Source organism: Saccopteryx leptura, chromosome 3 (assembly GCF_036850995.1).
Source record: "Saccopteryx leptura isolate mSacLep1 chromosome 3, mSacLep1_pri_phased_curated, whole genome shotgun sequence".
NCBI lineage: Eukaryota > Metazoa > Chordata > Mammalia > Chiroptera > Emballonuridae > Saccopteryx > Saccopteryx leptura.
In genome coordinates this window covers 44680693-44705158 of record NC_089505.1, presented here as the reverse complement: position 1 = coordinate 44705158, position 24466 = coordinate 44680693, and the positions used below count along the sequence as shown (strand labels likewise).

General features: G+C 39.9%; 1 protein-coding gene across 1 annotated transcript in view; it reads left to right on the top strand.

The window, feature by feature from the left end:
* SLC35F1 (solute carrier family 35 member F1) overlaps positions 1-24466 on the top strand; it is a 412607-nt gene that overhangs the window by 311540 nt on the left and 76601 nt on the right. The window contains exon 3 of the mRNA XM_066373381.1: positions 15929-16056. Coding sequence (XP_066229478.1) covers positions 15929-16056 — 128 coding nt within the window. The remainder of the gene's footprint in view (positions 1-15928; positions 16057-24466) is intronic.

The window sequence follows — 24466 nt, the reverse complement described above, 5'->3', positions numbered from 1 at the left end:
TTAGCATTATTCCTATACCAAGGATAACCCTGTCTGTTGGTCCTAATCACCAACCAAGCAGTAGCAAGCCCTGGAGCATGAATACCTGATGAGGGCAAAGACCAATTTATATATTAGTTGAAATCGATATTTCCAAAATGGAATGGAATTGGCAACAAGCAGCCTTGAGGTCTCTAAGAGGCCTTTCTGGTGCAGCTACCTGAACCCCCACTCAGACCTGCTGTGGGAGAACATCTGGGAGCCCAACAACCAGCCATTTTAAAGGCTCTCTAAGTGAGTCTAATGTGTACTTAAGTTTAAGAACCACACTAGACAAAGTTAAGGGAAAATGAAAAAAAATCTGATTTCATCAAGAAATAGACATTTTTGCCCTGGTCGGTTGGCTCGGTGGTAGAGCGTCGGCCTGGCGTGCGGGGGACCCGGGTTCGATTCCGGCCAGGGCACATAGGAGAAGTGCCCATTTGCTTCTCCACCCCCCACTTCCTCTCTGTCTCTCTCATCCCCTCCCGCAGCCAAGGCCCCATTGGAACAAAGATGGCCCGGGCGCTGGGGATGGCTCCTTGGCCTCTGCCCCAGGTGCTAGAGTGGCTCTGGTCGCGGCAGAGCAACGCCCCGGAGGGGCAGATAATCGCCCCCTGGTGGGCAGAGCGTCGCCCCTGGTGGGCGTGCCAGGTGGATCCCGGTCGGGCGCATGCGGGAGTCTGTCTGACTGTCTCTCCCCGTTTCCAGCTTTGGAAAAATACAAAAAACAAACAAACAAACAAACAAAAGAAATAGACATTTTTATAATTTTATATACAACTGACTCACACACCTATTTTGTTTCATTTGATTTCTTGCTTCTCAAATATTTTAGCATTGTTAAATGCCTTATTCTGGGCCTATGTATAAATATATGGTTAAGGCTAGTAACATATTAACAAACCTTTTTGTACTGTGGACTATGGTAATGAGGCCATATCAGCATCTCCGAATGCTTGCAGATGTTAGCTTACTATTCAGCATCATTACCTCTCTTGGTTTTTGGCAGTCACAGTTCAGACTATCCTATCTCTTACAATTGTGTTAGATATTATGCATTCAGCCACTCTACCTTAATAGTAACTGAGCATAGTGCTCCCAACCCTTGAGAGGAGTGATTTCTCCACCAGCAGCAGCTTTACAGAGCTTCAGGAGTTGGTACAGATGCTACACTACACCAATAAAAGATTCTCTATAAGGGCGTTTGCTGTCCAAACATAAACAGGCCTTGTCTGTAGATGAAGCAACAAGGACAGAGATCAACTTGGCCATTAGCACAAGGGCAAGGCATTGCCGCAAACACAGAATATAGAGAAGAGAACAAGAGAATACTCAGCTATTAAGAGCTGTGGAAACCTCTGCTGGAAGAGGTGCCAAGTATGCTTCCTGACCTCCAAGATTTAAATGAGGGCGTGGACATAACTGAATTCAAGCTTCTGCATTCTCTAGCTGCTAAGAAGCATCACATCACCTACAACTCAAGGACACTGTAAGGAGAAATGTGACTGCACTGAAATGCTGTAGGTCTGCAGACACATGGCCGCTATTGATATGCCTGTCTTCTGGCCAATGCTATTTTATTATCTAAACTTTCTCTTCACAATGGAACCTCTTTTTCTAACTTTCTTTTGAAAAATTTCAAATATATAGAGAAGTGGACAGAATAGTCTAATGAGCACCCATGTGCTAATATATCAACTTCAGCAAATTTTAAATCATAGTTTATTTTATTCCTTCCTTCTTTCCTTCCTTCCTTCCTTCCTTCCTTCCTTCCTTCCTTCCTTCCTTCCTTCCTTCCTTCCTTCCTTCCTTCCTTCCTTTCTTCCTTTCCTTCTTCCTTTCTTCCTATCTTTCTTCCTCTATTTCTTTTTTCTCTCTCTATTTCTTTCTCTCTCTCTCTCTTTTTCTTTGTTTCTTTATTTACTTCTTTGTATAGGTAGTGTTTTTATTCTTTTCTTCTATTATAAAATGTATAAAACAATGTTGATTCTCTCTTTCTTTGTAGTACTAATAGCTTGACTTTCAAAGCCTATGCCAATTAATTTTTAGGGGGTCCAAAATGATAATATTCTAATTCTCTCATTTCTTCTTCATTTATTAGCTATTATATTACCACAAAGACAAAATCTCCTCATCTATTATTTAGTTACCTAGTGGTATGGTTAATATAAGAATCCCAAGGGGGAAAAAACTTTATTCTTTTTCATTATTTGCCAATTTTCAATATAATCAGTTGGTTTGCTAACATCTTCTTAGGGTGACCAATTAGTTCATTTATTTATTTTATTTGGTGGTGATTGTTGTTGCTGTTGTTTTTAGAGTTATTGTGAACTCATGAGTTTAAACATATCTGATGTATTTTAATTCATTTCAATTGTTTTCTACATATGAAAGACTTCCAGTTGGCCTCTAAGTCCTTTTGACAGAACCTTAGTAGTTTATTTTTTTATTTCAGTGAGAAGAGGGGAGGCAGAGAGACAGACTCCTGCCAGCACCCCAACTGGGGTCCACCCAGAAAACCGACTAAGGTGCAATGCTCTGCCCATCTGGGGCCCTTGCTCCATTGAAACTGTAGCTATTTTTTAGCACCTGAGGCAGAGGCAATGGCACCATCCTCAGCACCCAAGGCCAACTTGCTCGAGCCAATTGAGCTATGGCTATGGGAGATAAAAGAGAGAGAGAGGGAGAAGCAGGAGGGGTGGAGAAGCAGATGGTTTTTCCTGTGTGTCAGACTGAGAATCGAACCTGGGACATCCACATGCTGGGCTGACACTCTACCACTGAGCCAACTGGCCAGTGCCAGACAGAACCTTAGTATTTTATTGCCTCCTTGCTCTTATGTATGACAAGATGTTCCTGATTTCACCTGTATTATTTCCTAACCAAGATCTGCAAGTAAGCATTTCTCCAAAAACCGTTGTTTCTTTTAGTGGAAACTGGTACTTTAAGATGATAATCTGGGCACTTTGGTACTCATTGCCTAAAGTTAATATAGTGGAAACTTTTTAATCCCATAAATATAGTCTTCAGTATTTACAGATGCAAATATACATATATGCATATATGTTTTAGTAGTATTTTATATTAGTACTGCATTGCTCAGAAGATGCTGCTTTATTTCTAGTGAACTTCAGAAAGATTATATTAAAATATTTTTTATTTGTTATATTGAATGTACTATATAAACAAAAAGCATTATCTTCATAGTAGTGAATACTTTGCAATGAAATGTGAGGACAAACTTTGGACAAATTACTTAACTTCTTCTAAATCCAATTTAATGATTTAAAAAATACTTTCCTCATAGGGTTGTTCATAACAAAGCTTTCATTTACCAAGTATTTGCTGGAAGCCAGACACTTTACATATATGTTCTTGATTAATTGTATAGCAACATTTTCAAGTAAGTCGTGTTTGCCCCATTTATAGATGAGCAAACTTTTTCAAGGTGACACAAACAGTTAAGTGTCAGAGTCAGTACTTTAAATCAGATCTCTCCGTCTCTATGCTTTTGACCTAGAATATAGGGTGGCAAGTAATGAGAACATGAATACATGGTGCCTCTGGCCCTGTGCTTGACAAATGGTTTTCAGTAAAACTGAGTTACAGATAACAGAAGTGGCCTTGGTTGATTTGTGCTGGCATTTAGGGTGAGAGATGGGGGAGGGTGCAGGGGAGAGTAAGCTAACCCGCTTTCTGCTTTATAAGTGCTTCTGATCCATTGACACTCTTCTTGTTAATTTCCCATGTTGGGTCTAACCTACGCGCCCACATGACAGATGCTCTCATGTCGGAGCTCAAGGTCAGCCCTTCAGGGTTCAGGCTGGCGCCTTCTGTCATGTTGTCTTTTGAATATGCTCAGCAGTGGCAAGAGTCCGGAGGCAAGCCTGCCTTGGCTTCTTCTCCTTACATTGTGTGTCATTAGCTGCTACACAGCTCTTTGTTCAAAACAAAATTTACAAAACTGACAGATTCATCTGCTAATGTCAGGAGGCATCAGAGCCAATTACAGGAAACCTCCAAAAGGCATGTAGGGTCACTTTTCACAAAACGAGATGAAGAAAAGGAAAATAGTCTTGTCATTAAGAAGGACAAATACATTTTCCTCTCAGCAGGCTCACACCAGGATAATAGAAAAATTTAGATTAGTACACATAGTTTCGTTATGATTACTTTGAATAATTTCAAATCAAAGCATCACACCCACACACAGCCAAGATATCATTAACCATTTTGAGTGAGGGAACATTTTTCCATGGGAAGTGATATCTTTATAATGACAGAAAATTTAGATGTGAAACACAAAGTTTTTATACTTTTTTAAGATAGAAAATAATTACAAACATTGTTTAAAATCACCTGGAAAGAGACTAGTTGTTATTTTGTTGTTGTTGTTTTGTTTTAACTTGAATTCAGACCTGGAGAATTCTGGGGTCTGGTTATTCTGAGATATGCCTAATGTGTATGTACTCAAGTTCTTGAGTGATAGAGGGTCAAATTTAATGGGGTTTGAGGAAAGTCTACTGCAAATGTTTAGAGGCATGGCCCCAATATTACCTTTACCTCAAACCAATTGTAAGAGTTTAGGCTAAAGGAGAAAGTTTAGGTTCCACACAAGACCACTCTTTTTCTTGATATCAATTGCAAGTTTGGGATGGGGGTCCCTTAAACCATCTTCAGGTTTAGTAACTTTCTAGGACTCAAAGAACTCCCTGAAAACAATTACACGCATGGTTCCAGATATTACAGGGTAAGGAGACAGATGAAAGCTAACCAAGGGAAGAAGCACTGAGTGCAAAATACAGGAGAAGTGCACCAAGTCCAGAGCTCCTGCTGTCCTCTCGCTGTGGAATCAGGATGTGTTACTTTCCCAGCACCAATAGTGACAATATGGACACAATTAGCCAACCAGATAAGCTTGCTAGCACTTCTGTGTTCGGGATTTTTACTGAGGCTTCATTATGTATACATGATTGATTGCCTGCTTGGCTGATCTTGGTCTCCAATCTCTGGGCATGACTCAAAGCAATCCCTCTAAGTCACACTGTTGTCACTTTCTGGCGTGATCAGCCCCACCTGAAATTGTTAGCCTAGGACAAACCCCAAAGCTCTTTATGGGCAAGGTTAAATTCTTTACTACATAGCTACATTACATAGGAAGTTTGGCATGAGAAAAGACCAACTATGATGAAAAATCAGAATAATACTAGCGAGAGCTACTTGCCAGGCGCCAGGTCAAGCATCTTATAAATAGTCCTCACTAGCACTCTGGGAGACAGGTCCACCTCATAGTTCAAGTGTGTCGAAGAACAAAGGGACTAAGTTGTACAGCAGTATCATATACCCAGTGCATGGACGAGGCTGGGTTTAAAGCCCACTGCTGAGTGGCTCCAGCTTCTCCCCGAGTTGCCCAGTCAAAGAGAAGGTGTCCCTGCTGCATATATAACTCCACGGGGCACTGTTCATGTCTTCTCTGAAAAGATTGTCTCTTAGACCTTGGCAGATGAGCAGACTCGATGCAAAGGCCCAGACTTGGCAGACTCACTACCTAAATTCAAAACAAAACAAAACTCTTGGTGAGATCTTTCAGAGTAAGAACCTGCACATACAGATAATTACAAAAGATACAACAAAGATGAATTTTCCCCCAAGGGGTGGTTGCATAAACAGGACAAGAATTTGGGGGCAGAAGATGTGCTAGTGTCTAATGGCTTAAATCTTAGTTTTTAGGTGTTGTATGTAAATAAATGTGTCTAATTACAACTGGATATATTGGACAGAAGTGTTAGTTTGTATTTCATCATGCAACAACTTAACAATTTTAAGATTTTCAAAATCTTCTTTCAGTTATTGATATTAACAGTGTTCAGTCCTAGCAGATTTATTTTCAATAAAGTGTTCTTCTCAAGAATATAAAATGGATGTATTGAACTATATACTTTATTTTAAGTTTTGGGGTGGGATTTGTTCAGGGGCATTGTTTAGATCTCATGAACTATTTTCATTAAAAGGTATAAGAACCGCCTGACCTGTGGTGGTGCAGTGGATAAAGCGTTGACCTGGAAATGCTGAGGTCGTTGGTTCGAAACCCTGGGCTTGCCTGGTCAAGGCACATATGGGAGTTGATGCTTCCAGCTCCTCCTCCCCCTTCTCTCTCTCTGTCTCTCCCTCTCCTCTCTAAAATGAATAAATTAAAAAAAAATTAAAATAAAAAAAAAGGTATTAGAACCCACACACATAGGTGTTGGTCAACAGCATCTCATGATTGGTAAGCAGTTTCAAATGTGGATGTTTAGATACCCTGAAAATTTTTTTTATTTGTTAAGCTGCCCATTTGTTTTAACTGCTTGTATAATAAATGTGGGCAAAATCAGTATCAGTTTTTATATTTATATAAAAAAGAAAATACTAGCAATTGTATTTTTTCTCTTAAGACACTTTAAGACCACAGGAAGTTTGAGTATTCTGGAAAGTGTATGATATAAATATGCCATATAAAACCAAGTATCTTAACTTTATAAAAGATGACAACTTGAAAAAAGAAGAAGGAAAATGTTTCTAAGATTTAAGTGATTTGGTTCATGTAACACACATTGAAATATACATGTCAAGAAATTTTGATTTTCATTTTCATATTTCATTTGCAATGTGTGAAATTTTTGTTTGTCTCAGAAGACATAATAGATTGAGTTCATAATTAGAGCTAAAATATTGTTTTTTAATTATCAATGCCAAAAAATGTAACTTGGAAAGAAATATAATAAACTTACTGTAAAAAAGCCTTATCTTGTATACAATCATATTTACACTTATGGGGTTTTTTTCTCTTGTATTCAGGTTAACGTAACAGCTACCAGACCAGTATGTGATTACAATTCATTTTTGATTGCTTTTAGATAGTCTTCCAAACTCTTACTAGGCATTTCTGGAAATCATCCCAATGAGTGAGCAGATTTAAAAGGTGATATTCAGCTATGATACGTTAATAACAAGATCTTACATTGAGCAGCTGATTTGTCTACATCATGCTGCTGGGCAGGGTTGAGGTTATGTGGAAACACAGACAGTGCTGAGAGAGGGAGGGCGGAGGCTCTGGGAAGCCTTCACGGGGGACGGAACACGTGGACGAGCAGCGCGGGCTAAGTGGGAGCGTGAGTGGGATTGGTGTGAAGGGAACAGAACGGGGGCTGAGGCAAAGTCCTTTCTCTCTGCTTTCTTTGAACCTTTCAGTGCCATTTCCTCTCCTATGTCCTGCCTACACATCTCATGCTACTTGTGTGGTAAGAAGGACCTTGGAAACAACTCCTCGGTGGCCTCCCCCCTTGGAAAGGCCAGTAGGACTCGAGTGTCAGAGAACAAAGCGAGTTCCGGTTCGAGCTTCTGATAGGAGGAAAGCGGTCACATGGCCTCCACTCCCAGGTCAGGTGGTGAGATCCAGCCGGTCCAGATAAGGGTCTGGACTGGGGAGAGGCATCAAAGATGAGGCCTCGGCCTGCCTCTGATCTGGACAAATGTTACATCTGGCCACCATGTGATCCAACACAACTCATTGGAGTCAGAGGCCAAGTATGTGTGGCTGAAGTCTTACCAAGTAATTAAGAAAGTTCACTTTCCTGGGCTTCCCCTCAGCAGTGTCTGTCATATACGTCATGCTAGTGTACAATGGGTGGCTGGTCAAGGATTCCAGGATTCTGGAACCCCACTAATTGCTACCTTGCCCTTGCATATGCCTTGCATTAGATATTAGCTTAAACACATCACTCATGCTACCTTTAATTTACCTGTGGGAGAGTTGTTATATTCCCCACTTCACAGTGGAGAGATTGAGGTTCAGAGCCATTAACCACGTTACTCAGTACCCTGTAGCAGACAGCAGTCTCCGATCAGCCCGGGCCTGTTTGCTACAAGCCAAAACATTAAAAGACTGCCTTATATGCCTTGTGTGCTCTTCCTAATCTCACTGCCTGGCTCTAATATGAAAAATGAATGGAAGAATACAAAATAAAATTTAACCTTCATTTTTTATCTTTTTTGTATTTTATCCTTACACTCAGATTTGCATTATGAAATACAATTGGTTGCAGTCTGTATGGTGAACAATTGACATTTTCATTTCCTGGTTAATGCATTTATTTTGTTCACTTTTATAACCAAAGAGAATTGGTTTGAATTCTGCGTTCTAATACTAAGTTCAGCTTTTAACAGCAAGTAATTAAAACCTCCACTGTAAGTTGTTTTTTTTTCTTATTCACTGATTACTACTACTTAAAAACTCCCCTTTGGAGTTCTGGTAAAGAAAGATGGTATTATGGCTTCAAACTGTGAGCCAAGGAAGTGTCTATTCAAGTAAGGGTCTTGCCCTCTGTGCAGGGGCTCTGCTCTTGCTGCAAACTCTCTGTGCAATGCGTGCTGGGTTCTGTTCTTGCATAAAAACACCATGAAGGATCACACCACCCATGAGAGCCCTTAATGAATATGTGGTCCCAAGAATAATGCACCTTCTTGTTCCCTTAGCTGAATTCTCCTCTGGTGCTGTCTTGCGGTACTTTTATTCTCTGCTCAAACTACCACTAGGGGTGAAGGGAAATACTATGAATCAAGGCTCTTCTGTCTTCCAGTCACTGTTGTGAATGTGGACCGGGTTTCAGTCTTTGTACATAAGTTTTCTCTTTCTTCCCTCAACATTTATTTACCACCACCATTCTCGCTCTACCCATTGCGTGACCACTGTTAATGATGCCCTAGGCTTCAGCAAGTAGTACAGCATATAACAGTCATTTTGTAATTAGGTATTTTTAAGCCGTAAATTTGATTTAAAGCCTTATTTTACATTTCACAAGGGAAACTCTGTCATAGACTTAGATCAGCAGGGAGACATCACATCTTTGATACTGAACTGATGGTGATGGGACCCATCCTCACCCCTAAACCAATTCAGGGGTGTACGCACATCTGCTCAAGCAGGCACTGAACTCCAGGAGGCGCCATGAAAGATTCTTTAATGAGAAATGCATGACTGCTGAGGACAATGGCACAATTACAAATCAGTCAGGCAAAACAGTACAATACCAATAAGTATGAAACCTAGTCCCAGACTGTCATGAGTTCAAATCCTGACTTATTCATCTGTGTGAGCTTTTGGGAAAGTTACTTAACTCCTCCAGGCCTCAGTCTTATCATCTGTAAATAAGGTTAATAGCAATATCTACTACATAAGGTTATTATGATTAGGTAAACTAATATTTGTAAAGCATGTGGATACCGACCAATATATACTAAGTATTATATAAGTATTTGTTATAAAAATTCAGATAAAAATTTGATCATTCTGGTGATGCTTAGTAAATTATATATGAATCACATAAGCAAGAGTGTCAGTAATTACACCTTCTGTTCTCAATTATTGAAGTAGTTATTGTGCTGGGATACTGTTATGTCCAGGGGTCCCCAGACTATGGCCCACGGGTCGCATGCGGCCCCCTGAGGCCATTTATGCGGCCCCTACCGCACTTCCGGAAGGGGCACCTCTTTCATTGGTGGTCAGTGAGAGGAGCATAGTCCCCATTGAAATACTGGTCAGTTTGTTGATTTAAATTTACTTGTTCTTTATTTTAAATATTGTATTTGTTCCCGTTTTGTTTTTTTACTTTAAAATAAGATATGTGCAGTGTGCATAGGGATTTGTTCATAGTTTTTTTTATAGTCCGGCCCTCCAATGGTCTGAGTGACAGTGAACTGGCCCCCTGTGTAAAAAGTTTGGGGACCCCTGTTTACACATTTGTGAATACTTGTCTATTCCATCGTCCTTTAGAAAGAGAATGAAAACAAAATAAAACTATGTCAGTTATAGGGATTCATATACACAAGGATGTTCTTTGCTGTGCTGTTCCTAACAGAGAAAAACAGGTAAGAACTTAAATGCCTATCAGCGGGAGATGGGATAAATTGTAACATATTCATAAAACATGAAAATCACATTGCTTGAAATAAATGACTTAGCTCTACATGAAACAATATAGGGGAACATTTTTAAAGCAATGTTAAGCAAAAGGAGTCCCAGAAGAATGACATGTATAGTATATATAATAAGGTTTCATTTAAAGTTTTTAACAAATGCCAAAGAAAGCTAAATATTTTTGGGTACATACATGTGTAGAAATGTGTAACACAGACATAAACATGAAGGATACAGAATAGCAGATGGCATTTGAGAAAGGAGGAAAGGGGTTGGGATCTGGCAGGAGCAGAATGGGGCGCGGGGCTTTGATTCTCTCTGTAACATTATCTGTTCCTCTCTCTGTATATATAGATATATGAAGCAAACATGGCAAAATGATAGCATTTATTAAATCAAGTTGGAGCTTACTTTATTACATTATTTTTCTAATCCTTTTACTTATATTTGAACATATTGATAATAAAAATAATAATTAACAATCTATTTAAATGCTAAATCATAATTCTAAAGTTTTCATCCTAGATTTCATTACTCCTTCTAGTTAATTTTTTAAAGGAATTTTAAAACATGAGCATACCACCAATTGTGCTGGTATTTCTTATGGAAGGCCCCATTTCATGAGGGTCAGGGAGCGCTATGGCACAAGGGCTCCGAAGAATGCATTTTCATTATTCTAGAAAGAATTTCAATGGCCTGTTGCACATCAGTGTTAATGAGAGTCGTGTAGGGATAAGTCCCTAAGCAGTCCTTTTACAGGTTGCATTTTTTGCTCAACCAAAAATAAAAGAGCTCTCTCTCATCACCATGGATAATTCTGCTAAGCAAGCGTGTCATATGTTTTTAGGTGCTTCAAATTAAATAATATAGGAACATTTATTTAAGGCATTTGCTTTGAAAACTTCCGCAACAAAACAGCAAGGCAACTAATCATTCTTGTGAATCTATGTAATTAATTATACTTTGAATATGTTATTGATTGGTAGAACAAACAGACCATGACCCAGATTCTCAGTGTTACATATTGAGATGTGGCTGGTGTGCTCCAGCATTGACAATTCCCTGTTCATTGTGCAAATTAACTAGAACAATGACTTGTGACTATAGCATTGCAGCTTTGTGGTTAAATATGCCATTGACCTTTTATGCCTTATGTATAGTGTGAAGTGGTCACCAAATTAATTTTGTCAGATATTGTCTGCATCCTAACTGGAAAATAATTTTTATTGTCTGTATCATAAATGTGTGTAGTAGATATATGTTAACTACTTAGATTTTATGCTATTTAGTATTGCTAAGATTATTAAACATGAAACTTATTCATATATTCTATATTATATACTGACTGCTCACTATGTACTATTGGGTCTTAGAGATAGAGTAATGACCAAGACAATGCCACTCTCTTGAAATTGTTAACAACCTAATGAATATTATAGTATGGTCAAGAAAACAGGTCATCATATTACAGAGAAATAAGTACTATTTGTGAGACTTGCAAAGGGTGTTACAAGAGCACATTATAGGGGAACCCAACCCAGTTTAGGATGAACAAGGTGAGAGATCAAGGAAGGCTTCCTGGTGGTAGTGTCTATGTTGATTCTCCATTTGGAGACTGGAGAAAGAATAATCCAAGCAGGGAATCTGCACATGGAAAAGCCCAAAGACAAAATAAGAGGAAGCATACATTGGGTCAAATGCTAGGGTTATTGCTTTGGTATGAAAAGCTTTTCTTACCCTGGGGTTGTCTATCTTTGGAATTCCTAGCTCATGCATCCAGAGGATGGCCATGGAATATCAACTAACTGAAAATCTTAAATTTGATTCTTAGCACAATGCCCAGACCCCATTCAAAACTAATTAAATCAGAATTTCTGGGGGCTGGTCCCAGGTACTGAGATTTAAAAAAATCTCTCAAGAAGAAGAGAATATTCAGTCAGGTTGAAAATCTCTAATTTGCAAGTAAATTCTGGGAGGTGTGTTGATTTATCAAATGTGTAGTCAAGTAAAAAAGGCAGAAATGCTGTGCAAGGGCCTTGCCAAAATCAGCTGCCAGTAAAAATGACCTTGGGGATCATATCCACCAGCTACGCATCTGAGTGAAAAACAAAAGTGTGACTCATATTCTAGAACTGGCTCTTGACATATTCAGATAAATAGTACTTCACACTTTTTATCAAGTCAATTATTCATTTATTCCAAAACACTTAGCTAGCCCTTGCTACATGTCAATATATCAGTATGCTAGATGATGTATGTGTGTCTGTGTGTGCGTGACATTTGATGTCTTACCATTCAGAAACTCCCAGTTTAGTGAAGAGACAATTTATGAATAGTCACAATCACATGACAGGACTCTACAAAGCTGGATACAACTTGCCTGGCTGGGCAGTGGTGGCAGGCAAAATATCAGAGAATCATTAAATTTTGAAGGATCAACAGGAGTTAGCAACTCACTGAGACAGAAGGGTCTTTAGTGCACTTGGAGCAAAAGATATGAGAAGTGTGTTGCATCCAAAATGAGGCTAACATGGTTTAGTTACCAAAGGTCAAGCCCTCTTCTTTCTTGTTACCAACTAGTCACAACCCACTCTGACATTCTCTATGTACCTGGAAAGCTTTGTTTTCACAACTCTCCGTATGGTTGGAAAGACTACCTATGTGATGGTCGTTAGAATAAGACAAAAGGCAGAAATCAGGAGTTCAAAGTTCTGAGAGTGGCCCAGAGACAGATAGGGATGTAGAGTCTGTTGAGGTACTTGAGGACTAGCTACATCTATATGGTAACTGAAGGTATGTGGCTCTAGACAGCCAGCCGGTGAGATGCTTCTAATGATCCCTGCCTCCTAGTAGCCATCCCTTAGGAAATTCCCTCTCTGGAGTGTGAGCTAGACCTACTGACTCTTCTAAAGAATCCAGTACTTTAGAAGTGTCCAGCAGATACGTGCAAATATGCTCAACATCACTAATCGTCAGAGAAATGCAAATAAAAACCACAACAAGATACCCCTCATACTTGTCAAAGTGGCTATCATCAATAAATCAGCAAACGAAAAGCACTGATGAAGGAACCCCTGTGCACTGTTGGGGCTCCAACAGTGTTGGCAGAGATGCAGATTAGTGCAACCACTATGGAAAACAGTGTAGAGGTTCCTCAAAAAATGGAACTGCCCTATGACCCAGCAATTCTACTTCTGGGTGTATATCTAAAGAAACCCACTCTGGCCGGTTGGCTCAGCGGTAGAGCGTCGGCCTGGCGTGCGGGGGAACCGGGTTCAATTCCCGGCCAGGGCACATAGGAGAGGCGCCCATTTGCTTCTCCACCCCGCCCCCCTCCTTCCTCTCTGTCTCTCTCTTCCCCTCCCGCAGCCAAGGCTCCATTAGAGCAAAGATGGCCCGGGCGCTGGGGATGGCTCCTTGGCCTCTGCCCCAGGCGCTAGAGTGGCTCTGGTCGCGGCAGAGCGACGCCCCGGAGGGGCAGAGCATCGCCCCCTGGTGGGCAGAGCGTCGCCCCTGGTGGGCGTGCCGGGTGGATCCCGGTCGGGCGCATGCGGGAGTCTGTCTGACTGTCTCTCCCCGTTTCCAGCTTCAGAAAAATACAAAAATAATAATAATAAAGAAACCCACAACACTAATTTGAAAGAATAAATGCACCCCCACCATGTTCACTGCAGCCTCATTTACAGTAGCCAAGAGATATCGAAGCAGGCCAACAGTAGACGAGTAGATAAAAAAGCTGTGATACATTTACACAATGGAATACTACTCAGCCATAAGAAAGAATGAAATCTCGCCTTTTGTGACACAATGGATAGACCTAAAGGGTATTTATGCTGAGCAAAATAAGCCAGACATAGAAAGACTAATGCGGTGTGTCCGTAAAGTCATGGTGCACTTTTGACCAGTCACAGGAAAGCAACAAAAGACAATAGAAATGTGAAATCTGCACCAAATAAAAGGAAAACTCTCCCAGTTTTATACCTATTCAGTGCAGTTCGATGTGGGCTCATGCACAGATTTTTTTTAGGGCTCCTTAGGTAGCTATCCCATATAGCCTCTACAGACTCCTCACTGACTGCTGGCCTACCAGAATGGGGTTTCTCCACCAAACTGCCGGTTTCCTTCAATTGCTTATCCCACCGAGTAATGTTATTCCTATGTGGTGGCACTTCGTTATAAACGCGCCGATATTCATGTTGCACTTTGGTCACGGATTCAAATTTAGCGAGCCACAGAACACACTGAACTTTCCTCTGTACCGTCCACATCTTGACTGGCATGGCCGTGGGCTGCTCTGCTGTATATACGGTGTTACATCATCATCTGCGCATGCGCACATGCTGCCACATCATCCTACAGAAACTGGGAGGGTTTTCTTTTATTTGGTGCAGATTTCACATTTCTATTGTCTTTTGTTGCTTTCCTGTGACCAGTCAAAAGTGTACCATGACTTCACAGACACACTGTACTATACAATATCACTTATATGTGGAATCTAAAGAACAAAATAAACTAGCAAGCAAAATAAAAATAGACTTATAGATACAAAGAACAGACTGATGGATGCCAGAGGGGGAGTTGCTCTGGAATGGGGTGAAAAAAGGTGAAAGTATTAAGACATACTAACTTGTAGTTACAAAATAGGCATGGGAATATAAGTTTAAGCATAGGTAATATAATCAGCAATATTATAAAACTATGGTGTCAGGTGGGCACTTGAATTATTGGAGAGAACACTTTAAATCTACATGAACATCTATCCAATATGCTGTATACCTGAAACTAATACAGAACAGTGTTGAATGCAAACTGTAATCAAAAAATAAAATAATAAAGCAAAGAACAAAAGAAAAGTAAAATTTTAAAAAATACAATAGAAGTGTCATTTCTGATATTGTTATAGGAAAGACTATGGCTTCTACCTTGAGCTCTCTCTCTCTTTTTCTCTCTCCATCCCTCACTTCTCCCTCTCCAACCAATGCTTCAGATGAGACTGCATCCATAGCTGATAATTTAGCTACAACTTAGTAAGAAAACTTGAACCAAAGGTACTCAATTAAGCTGTATCCAGATTCTTGGTCTACAAAGACTATGATATAATAAAAATTTGTTGTTTTAAGCAACTATGTATTGAGATAATTTGCTATTCAGTGACACATTGTGAATATAGTGACCATTCATTTAGTGTTTCTGCATATTCCACATCCTTTATGAAGACTTCACAGCTTGACTCCAGCAAGCTTTTATTATGAATAATCATGATTGCCTCTTGAAAAATAAAGTTTATTTCAGGCCTGAAATAAGGATGAAGAACTGAGGAATTTAAAGTCTGTTCTAATGTTACCAGTGTAAGAGGCAAGGCAGTGAAAGTGACAGTTGCTGGCAGTATTAAGATCACGGTTTTATGGCGGTCTTTCATTTGAGAGTGAGTTCCAACTTCCTGTCTTTTCCCATCATGCACACCACCAGAGAAGGTAACGTTCAAAGTGCATCATGTTCAAAGCTGAGCGAGTTCTCAAGATGGCCTCTGGAAGCCTTGTACAGACCTGCTGCCAACTTATTCCTTGGGCGACCCTCATTTTGTTTCTATTTCATCACAGTCCTGAAGTTTCAGATGAATTGGACTTTGTGCGCTTATGCAGCCTTTCTGGCCACCTTCCTTTTAATATAATGTCATTTTTTTTTTCTTTAATTGTTCTTAAGAAAATGATTTGCGTGGTAAACTAAAAACCTGCCCAGTCTTATTCTGGCATAGACACCAATTGGAGGGGCCAAGTCTACAGTGAAGACTATTGGCTAAGTAAAAACATGTCAGCCTTTGATACGTGGACTTATTTGTTTAATGAAGCATTTGAGTTATAGATTATAATACTATAATATTTTAGAATCCTTCTAAATATACGGTTTATTATGTGTTTGGAACTTAACCCACTTCTCAACTTTGTAATACAGGAGAAGAAAACCTCCTGGCCATTTTACGACGAAGATGGTGGAAGTATATGATCCTGGGACTCATAGACCTGGAAGCCAATTACCTGGTGGTCAAGGCCTACCAGTACACGACTCTGACCAGTATCCAGGTACTGACGGCTCTGCTTTCCTTCGCCACCTCCTCCTTTCCACATATAGTTTGCTTTCGTTTAGTCACTTAGAAATCTGAATACTATTCTACAAGTTTAGAAACAAGATGGACTTTGGTTGTATGAAAGTTAACTTGAACTTTACTTCTATGTCTTATTAATTTTTTCTAATTCAAGTGTAATGGGACATCTTTTTCCTCTTTATTCTTAATACACTATGATTACCATTGACAAGGTAGGAAAATAATTTTTAGCTATGAACATTGCCAACTAATTTTATGTCAGTAGAAGAATTATTAATAAGCATAAAAATAAATCTATTTTAATCACAACTTATAACATTTTAGAATATGTCTATGGACTCTGAATAAGTAATCAAAATGTTTCCTAATATTTTCTTATAGCTTTCCTTAATGTGGAGATTTTGCAACCTGAAGGGACAAAAATTTTTTTTAAAGGGACAAGATTTAAATTCTTAAAATGCGTTATGCATGAATACAGCTACTGTGTCCACCTTTTCTCTTTTTCTTGTATGCACATACGTATGTGTGTGCACGCACACACACACAGAGACATGCATGTACACAATTGCAACTTTAACTTAGGTTTTCACAATTTTTATCAGACACCACCTATATTCCTCATTACATCATAAATAATAAGTTTGACTATTTTTATCTCACCCTTATTTCTCTTTTAATGGCCGTATTATGACTTACACTCATTTCAAAGTTCTAGGTTGAAACAAAACATTGTCCACATATTAGATTTTACTTAGATTTGATACCTTAACAACATTTCTGCCATTTTAATAGTTTGCTTAGAAATAACAATGACAAAAATGGAGAAACAAACAAGCAAGCAAACCACCTGAATAAATTCAGATTATATAGATTGAATGGGAAGCTATCTAAACCCGAGTGAGATTGGGCTACGTGCTTCTGCCTGCGTGCCCAATAAGAGACAGAAAGAATGTTTACTCACCACCATTGAAGGACAATCCAGACCTCTACTCTGATTGGACCGCACTAATGACAGGAAATTGATACTGGGAGCTAATTGGCTTAAATATCAACTCCCTGAACTAATACAGAAGGAGATTTCTCCAATTGGTTTAGATAATTGTTTCTCAATAAGGGTACTTCTGGCATTTGGGGTGGAATAATGTTTTATGATGTGAGTCTCTTTCCTACTTTATTGGTCATTTAATATTCTTAACCCCTGCCCTCTAAACGCCAGTAGTATCTTTTTAGCCTCTGTAAGAACCAGAAGTGTTCTCATGGGTTTCCAAATGTCCTCCAGCGGTGAGGTTGAGCGTCGCAGGCTCACCAATCAGCACTCACTCCTAAGTCAAGGTGGCATCAGTCCCACCTACTCACATACTTGTCACACATGGAGGGAGAGAAGATGAGAATGGATGCTGGGGGAACCGCCACAACCGCCACAGTGTGCCACACCCACTTCACTCAGTGAGCCCCAGAGTGGCCACACTCTTGCTCCTGTGCCTGCATGGCACTTTGTCTTTCGGCTCTGTGCCACAACCTGTCTGTCATGAGAATGATGTTTTACTGTTCTCCTCTACTTCACCAAACTCTCAGTTCTTTCACATCAAGGATGATTTTGTGTTCACCTTGGGGTCTGGTATCTAGTAGAAAAACCAGCACATACTAGCTCCTCAGGAAATGTTTAAAGAAGTTAACTAAATTACATTGAGTTCCAGTATTTTGAAGCACAGAAATTCCCAGCAGTTCTTTACCTAAATGTAGAGGTATCCAGATGTCTATACAGATATGGTGGGAGAAGGAAGTGAAGAGTTTTGGCTTCATGGCAGAACTGGCCCCCTTAATCCAAAGTCAAATATTATAAATGGGCCTAAGGCAGAATGAGGAGGGGACTTCCCTTTTTGGAATTACAGTTGACTTTTGTTTTTAACTGTTAAATATTGAAATATTATGACCAATTGTTGGTTTCTTAGGTTCTTTGTTTGGGGGAGTTTTTTTAGAAAAAAATATTTTCTTGTTTATGTGTCTGTGAACACTGACATTTTATTCTTAACAATTGGTCCCTTGACCTCAGGTGTTTCACTCAACGCATTTTCTACACCACCACTAATATATCCAGTTACTCCTCTCAGATTAGCTCTTCGACACCCTATTTAATGCTGAATTCTTTAAAAGATGTATTTTATTTCTGTAGAACAACAAAAATTAATAATTTCACTGAAATATCGACTGATTTTCATTGTGATTTACTGAGCAAGGGATGGGAGAAGTAAAAAAGCAAATTGAATCTAACAGTTCTAGAACCATTTTGCCACTTACAACAAATAAACCTATTAAAAAATAATAATGGTCAGAACAGAAAACATTTGCTCTGAGAACCTGTAGTAGTGTTTAGTAATTTTATTCTGTTTACTCATTCCAAATTGATAGAACTAACCAGGACCTACAATGATTTTCCCTTGTTTTCATAAATATTAATTGAGCACAGGGTGTGTACTCTGCCTTTAGTTTTTATTCATATTAATCAATAAGAAAATATATTAATTAAACATCTGAAAAATGCATTAGTTTTTGCAGATGATGTAAAAAGAAATGAATCAATATTGCCCTCCAGGATCTTATGACCTTCTAAATGGGATAAAAGGCACCATCTATGAATTATAACATTTTTTTAGCACCTAAGTGCTACAGTTTTCAAAGGAGGCAGAGATGATGTTTATTTGCCACGGCAAGAAAGTGACTCTTCAGATGAGTCTATAAGATTGGGAAAAATGTGGGTCCAGTTTTTTATACCTGGAATGAAGAACATGCCAGAAACCTGAGGGCTATGTTCAGAGAACAGTTATTCCAGTTTGATCCATCAGTCATTTAAATACTAACTACTGAATGTTTCTGTGTTTAATACAGTATATTCGGTGGTAAATACACTAGTGAGCAAAAATACTGTCTGTGTTCTCATGGAGTTTCCAGCCAAATAGAGCCTTTGGTCAAATAACCAAATAAATGGATGTCTCTTTGTAATTGGGGATAAGGGTTCTCAGAAAGAGCAACACCCTTTGAGAACATTTATCAACGTGACCTAAATTAGAAGGTTGGGAGAGATTCTTCCAAAGAACTGATGATGGAGCTAAGATCCAAAGGAGGAGTGGAAGATTAGTTAGGAAGGAAAGAGGTCCAAACAAAGAAGGCAATATGCTCAAGGCTCTGCAGTGGGAAGGACCACGGCCAGGATGAGGTTGTGGACAAGGTCCTGTGGCTGGACACAGAGAGTGATGAGGGATACAAGATGGCCTGGAGCGGGAGGCAGGGGCCAGACTGCACTCATACTGACAGCCAGGTCAAGGGTTTGAGCCTACGCTAAGTGCTGTAGAAAGCCAAATTTGAGTTTTACAGACAACTCAAGCTGTGCTATGGAGAACAGACTGAAGTCATGGGTGTGCATAAAGGCACAGAGGAAGATAAAGCCAAAAAGGTAAGCTGGGGTCATATTGTTGGAGGTCTTCAATGCCAGGATGAAGAGTGTGGCTTAATTCTGTAGATAAAAGAGAGCCATGGAGGTTTCTGAGGAAAGAAATGTGAGGATGCGACCCAACAACCCCTTTTCAAAGCACTTGTGTTTTAACAAGACAATCTTCATTAGTAGTTGGCAGAGCACAAAAGACTTTTGTGTTCTGTATCTCTGAATCATGGTGATGTGGAGCCAATGGACTTGAAGGGCCACTCCTTGCTCTGTCCTCTCATCCTTTTCATTCATTTATCAAACTTATCATAGAACGTCACAGACAATTGATACATGAAACTTGAATGGAAAAAAAATATTTTAGAAATGATTATGGATTCACAAAAAATTATGGAAATATAGAGTTCTTTGATCTGTTCATAGCTTTCCCCCAGTGGTGACATTTTTTTTTTCTGAAGTTGGAAATGAGGAGGCAGTCAGACAGACTCTCGCATGCACCCGACCAGGATCCACCTGGCATGCCCACCAGGGTGCAATGCTCTGCCCATCTGGGGCGTTGCCCTGTTGCAACCAGAGCCATTCTAGCACCTGAGGCAGAGGCCATGGAGCCATCCTCAGCACCTGGGCCAACTTTTTGCTCCAATGGAGCCTTGGCTGCGGGAGGGGAAGAGAGAGACAGAGAGGAAGGAGAAGGGGAGGGGTGGAGAAGCAGATGGGCGCTTCTCCTGTGTACCTTGGCCGGGAATCAAACCCAGGACTCCTGCATGCCAGGCCGATGCTCTACCACTGAGCCAACTGGCCAGGGTCCCAATGGTGACATTTTATATGACTTTAGTACAGCATCAAAACCAGGATATTGACATTGGTAAAATACCATTAACTAGATTACAGACTTTATTCATTTTCACTCATTTTCCCTTCACCCCCTTATGTGTATGTGTAGTTCTCTGCAACTTGATCCCATGTATAGGCATACCTCATTTTATTGCATTTTACAGATATCAAATATTTTCTACAAATTGAAGGTTTATGACAACCCTGCACTAAGCAAATCTATTGGCACCATTTAACCAACAGGCTCAGAGATGGTTAGCATTTTTTAGCAATAAATTATTTTTAATTAAGATGCATATATTTTTTAGAAATAAAGCTATTACACACTTAACATGCTACAGAATAATGCAAACATAACTTTTACATACACTGAGAAGCCAAAAATTCATGTGACTTGTTTTATTGTGATATTGGCTTCATCGCAGAGGTCTGAGCAGAAGTCTCAACATCTCTGAGCTATCCCTGTGTGGATTTGTGTAGCCACCACAGTCAGGACACAGAACTGTCCCGTCACCACAAAGAGCTCCCTCATGGTACCCTATAAAGTCACACCAGTCTCACCACCTTTCCCTGTCATCTGGGAACCATTAATCTAATCTAATCTAATCTAATCTAATCTAATCTAATCTAATCTCCATGTACTTAATTTTGTCAGCTGGAGAACACTATATAAAATAGGATCATACAATATTTAACCTTTTGAGATTGGCTTTTTTCATTAAACATAATATCCTTAAGTCCATCCAAATTGTCGCAAGTGTCAACAGTTCCTTTTGTTGCTGAGTAGTATTTCCTCGTATAGACATACCAAGTTTGTTTAGCCATCGCCACTTTAAACATGTAGTTTGTTTCCAGCTTTGGGCTTTGACAATTAAAGCTGCTATGAATATTCATGTGAGGTTTTTGTGTTAATGCAAGGTTTCATTTCTCTGATAAATGTTCAGAAGTGCAATTGCTGGGTCATAGAGAAAGCAGCTATTTGGTTTTCAAAACTGCCAATCCGCTTTCTAGAGTTGTTGTACCATTTTACACCCTCACCGGCAATGTCTGAGAGCTCTGGGTGCTCCGCATCTTCAAAGGATGGACAGTGATATTTCAGTGTGGTTTTAATTTGTGTTTCCCTAGTGGCTAATAATATTGAACATCTTTTGGGAAAAAATATATTTTAACTTTGCCTTTATTGTCAAAAGCTAAAGAAAGTTAACATGGCAAAAGAGATAACATTTGTTTAGGGGGAAAAAATGAAGAGAGACATTGGAGTGAAGAAACCCAGCTGTTTTCTTTATTAGAAAGCAAAAGAAAGGATAGTAACACTATGATGTTGAATGTATAAGGATTGTATTCTAAAGACACATTTGTGGGTTTGTATCTCTTGACTTCGCAGAATAAATTGGCTGTGCTTGTAACTTTGAGACAGATTAGCAATGACATTTGGTTAAGTTCTAAAAGCTACATTATTTTTATAACTGCTACATAAACCATTTCAGTAGAAATATCAGCTTATGACTTCTTGCCAAAGATTATTCATCTTTCTTCAGCCATGTAGTATTAAAACGCAAATAGATGAAACTAGTGAAATAAGAAAAAAGCAGGCCTCTGTAAACATGAGAGTTTGGTTATTAAAATTAACTCACAGTGCAAACAATTTCCAGCACTCTTGCTAAAAACCAACCTGGGGGGTCTGTACCACTAACATATCCTCTCCTTCACACAAGGGATATTTCAGAGCTCTTCCCATCATTCAAGCGGGTTTCATCATAAACAAAAGAAAAGAAAAGTCCTTCTAACCCTCATTATTTTCTTCCTGCCCTACTCTTCTGACTTTGGGTATGTAAGCCAAATGAAAGCCAGCCTCCTCAATGTGCCAAACCCTGAAACTAATTCTACATGGCATACACATGCAGAGCACGTGTTAACATTCACAACATACTGCAACATACACAGGCAATAGTTTGTCTCCTCACTTTGGGTAGCTCTCAGGACTTTCTGGGTCCACTCTCAGAATTTTAGATAGGCTCAGAATTAAGTTGTATCAGATACAGAGAAAAGATGATGAAAAAAACTGTCCCAGCTCTCAAGAAACTCAAGTGTTGTAAGAATAACCTGGATGCAGATTCATTTATGCTATCCTTAGCTATTCAAAGCAACTATCTCTTTTATATCCTATAATTGAGCTAATATTCATAATGAACCTTCCCTCAAATACCCCAAGTTGGCTAAATAGCCATGGAAGGCAGAAAGGTCGATTGCATGTAAAACTAATTTCCTCCAGTTTACAATTTGTCTTTGGAAAGTTCAGTTGCTTTGGGACAAATGCTTATCTTCTCAGAAGCCTTCTCTGCCATACTCATCTCTGAGCTGGCATGAAAGTCTCTAGTGTGTCTTTCGACCTCATGTCGGTCCTTTGGCTGCTGTCCACCCACCGTGGGGGTGGTCGGCTGGTTGTTGAGTGTGCACCTGCTCTCATTCTGTTCCTGGTACTCGGCTGGCGTCTGCAGCTCTCTCTGCCCCAGCGATGGTCTCTCTCTCCTTGCTAACTGCTATCAGCCCACCAGCCCCACCCCACCTCCCAGGTTCTTATTGATGCTGTGGGCCTCCAGGTGCCCAACTGTGAATGCATTTGATCTCCAACCCTGAGAATTTCTGCCTCACGGAACACCCCCATCCTGTCCCAGGCAAGCCACTCTGCACCCCTTTGCAGATCACTCTGTACATCTTCTAGCAAAACAGAAGCTCTAAGAAGGGAATACAGAGCTCTGCTAACCACGCTTCACCTCTGATTGTTCTCTGATGTGGTCTCTTCAGGGACCAGTGCTTCCCTCTCTCTTGTTTAGCATGGGTCCTTGTTTCACCTTCTCCTTCCTAAACACCAGGCCTCCTGCCTCCGCCCTAAGGGAGGAAGGGGTGACCTTCCTCACTGTGGAAGAAACTCTGCTGCAGTTAACAATGTAGTTTCTTGACATGTTGGAAGGAGAATTACAGAATTTAGAATTTTTTCTCTCTCCATGCACCTGACTCTCTAACCCTTCCTGGCTAAGGAAGTCAGGAATGTGAGCTTTGTTTGGGTTTAAAAGCTGATCGGTGACCTCCCTTTTAATAAAGGGCCTGCTCTCTTTTTCCTCACAGCACTGTTTTACAGGTAGAAGGCTGTGTGAGGCATAATTTAAAGGGAAAAATCAAATTTAAAAAATGTATTCTATTTTGCTGGAAGAGAGATCTGTAAATAAATTACAATGCAGTGTGAAAGGTATTAAAATAGAGCTATACACAGAACATCATAGACTACAGAGGAGGAGAGACTGAGTCCACCAGTGGTCTGGAGGACTCTCAGGAGACACTGAGCGGGGTCTATAAACCTGGCTTTTCCTGACAACATGAATCTGACAGTAAAGCAGGGTCACCTGGTTCCCGGCTGATTACCAGCTCCAATGACTCATGCAGACAGGTTATAAATAAGATGCCCTTAAATGTTTGTTTCTCTCTTTCTCTCTGAGCATCAGTTTCCCACCTATAAATAAGAATTTAAAAGCCTGCTTCCCGACGTGGTCATGAGTAGGCAAGTGTAACGCGCACACCGTGGCCCATGTTTCTTCACCGGTCCCAAGGCAGAAACAGTGCAGCAAACAATAACCCGTTCTATTGTCTGATCCTGCCGCCACCTCCTATTGCAGACTTCAGCATCTTCCTCGGTGCAGTCTTCTGTCTTTCCTGCAAACGGACCATTCAGTAGGACTCCAGCTGGTCTTGCAACATTCTCAAACTTGTCAGAGATCTAGGTGACACTCACTTGGATAAGCTGGCACACCTACTATGTTAGCAACATCTCCAATGTGCTGTAAATGCTCAATAAATACCAGCTCCTGGTACTCACGTACTCATGTATTCTTTCCATTGATTTAATTTAAGGAAAAAAAATTAGAAGGATACATGTTGCCTAAACTATCCCGTTTTCTCATGCATTCTCACTCTTGGATAGAAAATTTAAGAAGAGTGATGAAAACGTTTACAGTTGCATGCAGCATTCTGCATGAATGAAGTTCTTTCTAGCAGAAAGAACTTGCCTGAGACACAAAGAGAAGGTTAGGGAACCCACATTCCAATCGGCTTTGCCACT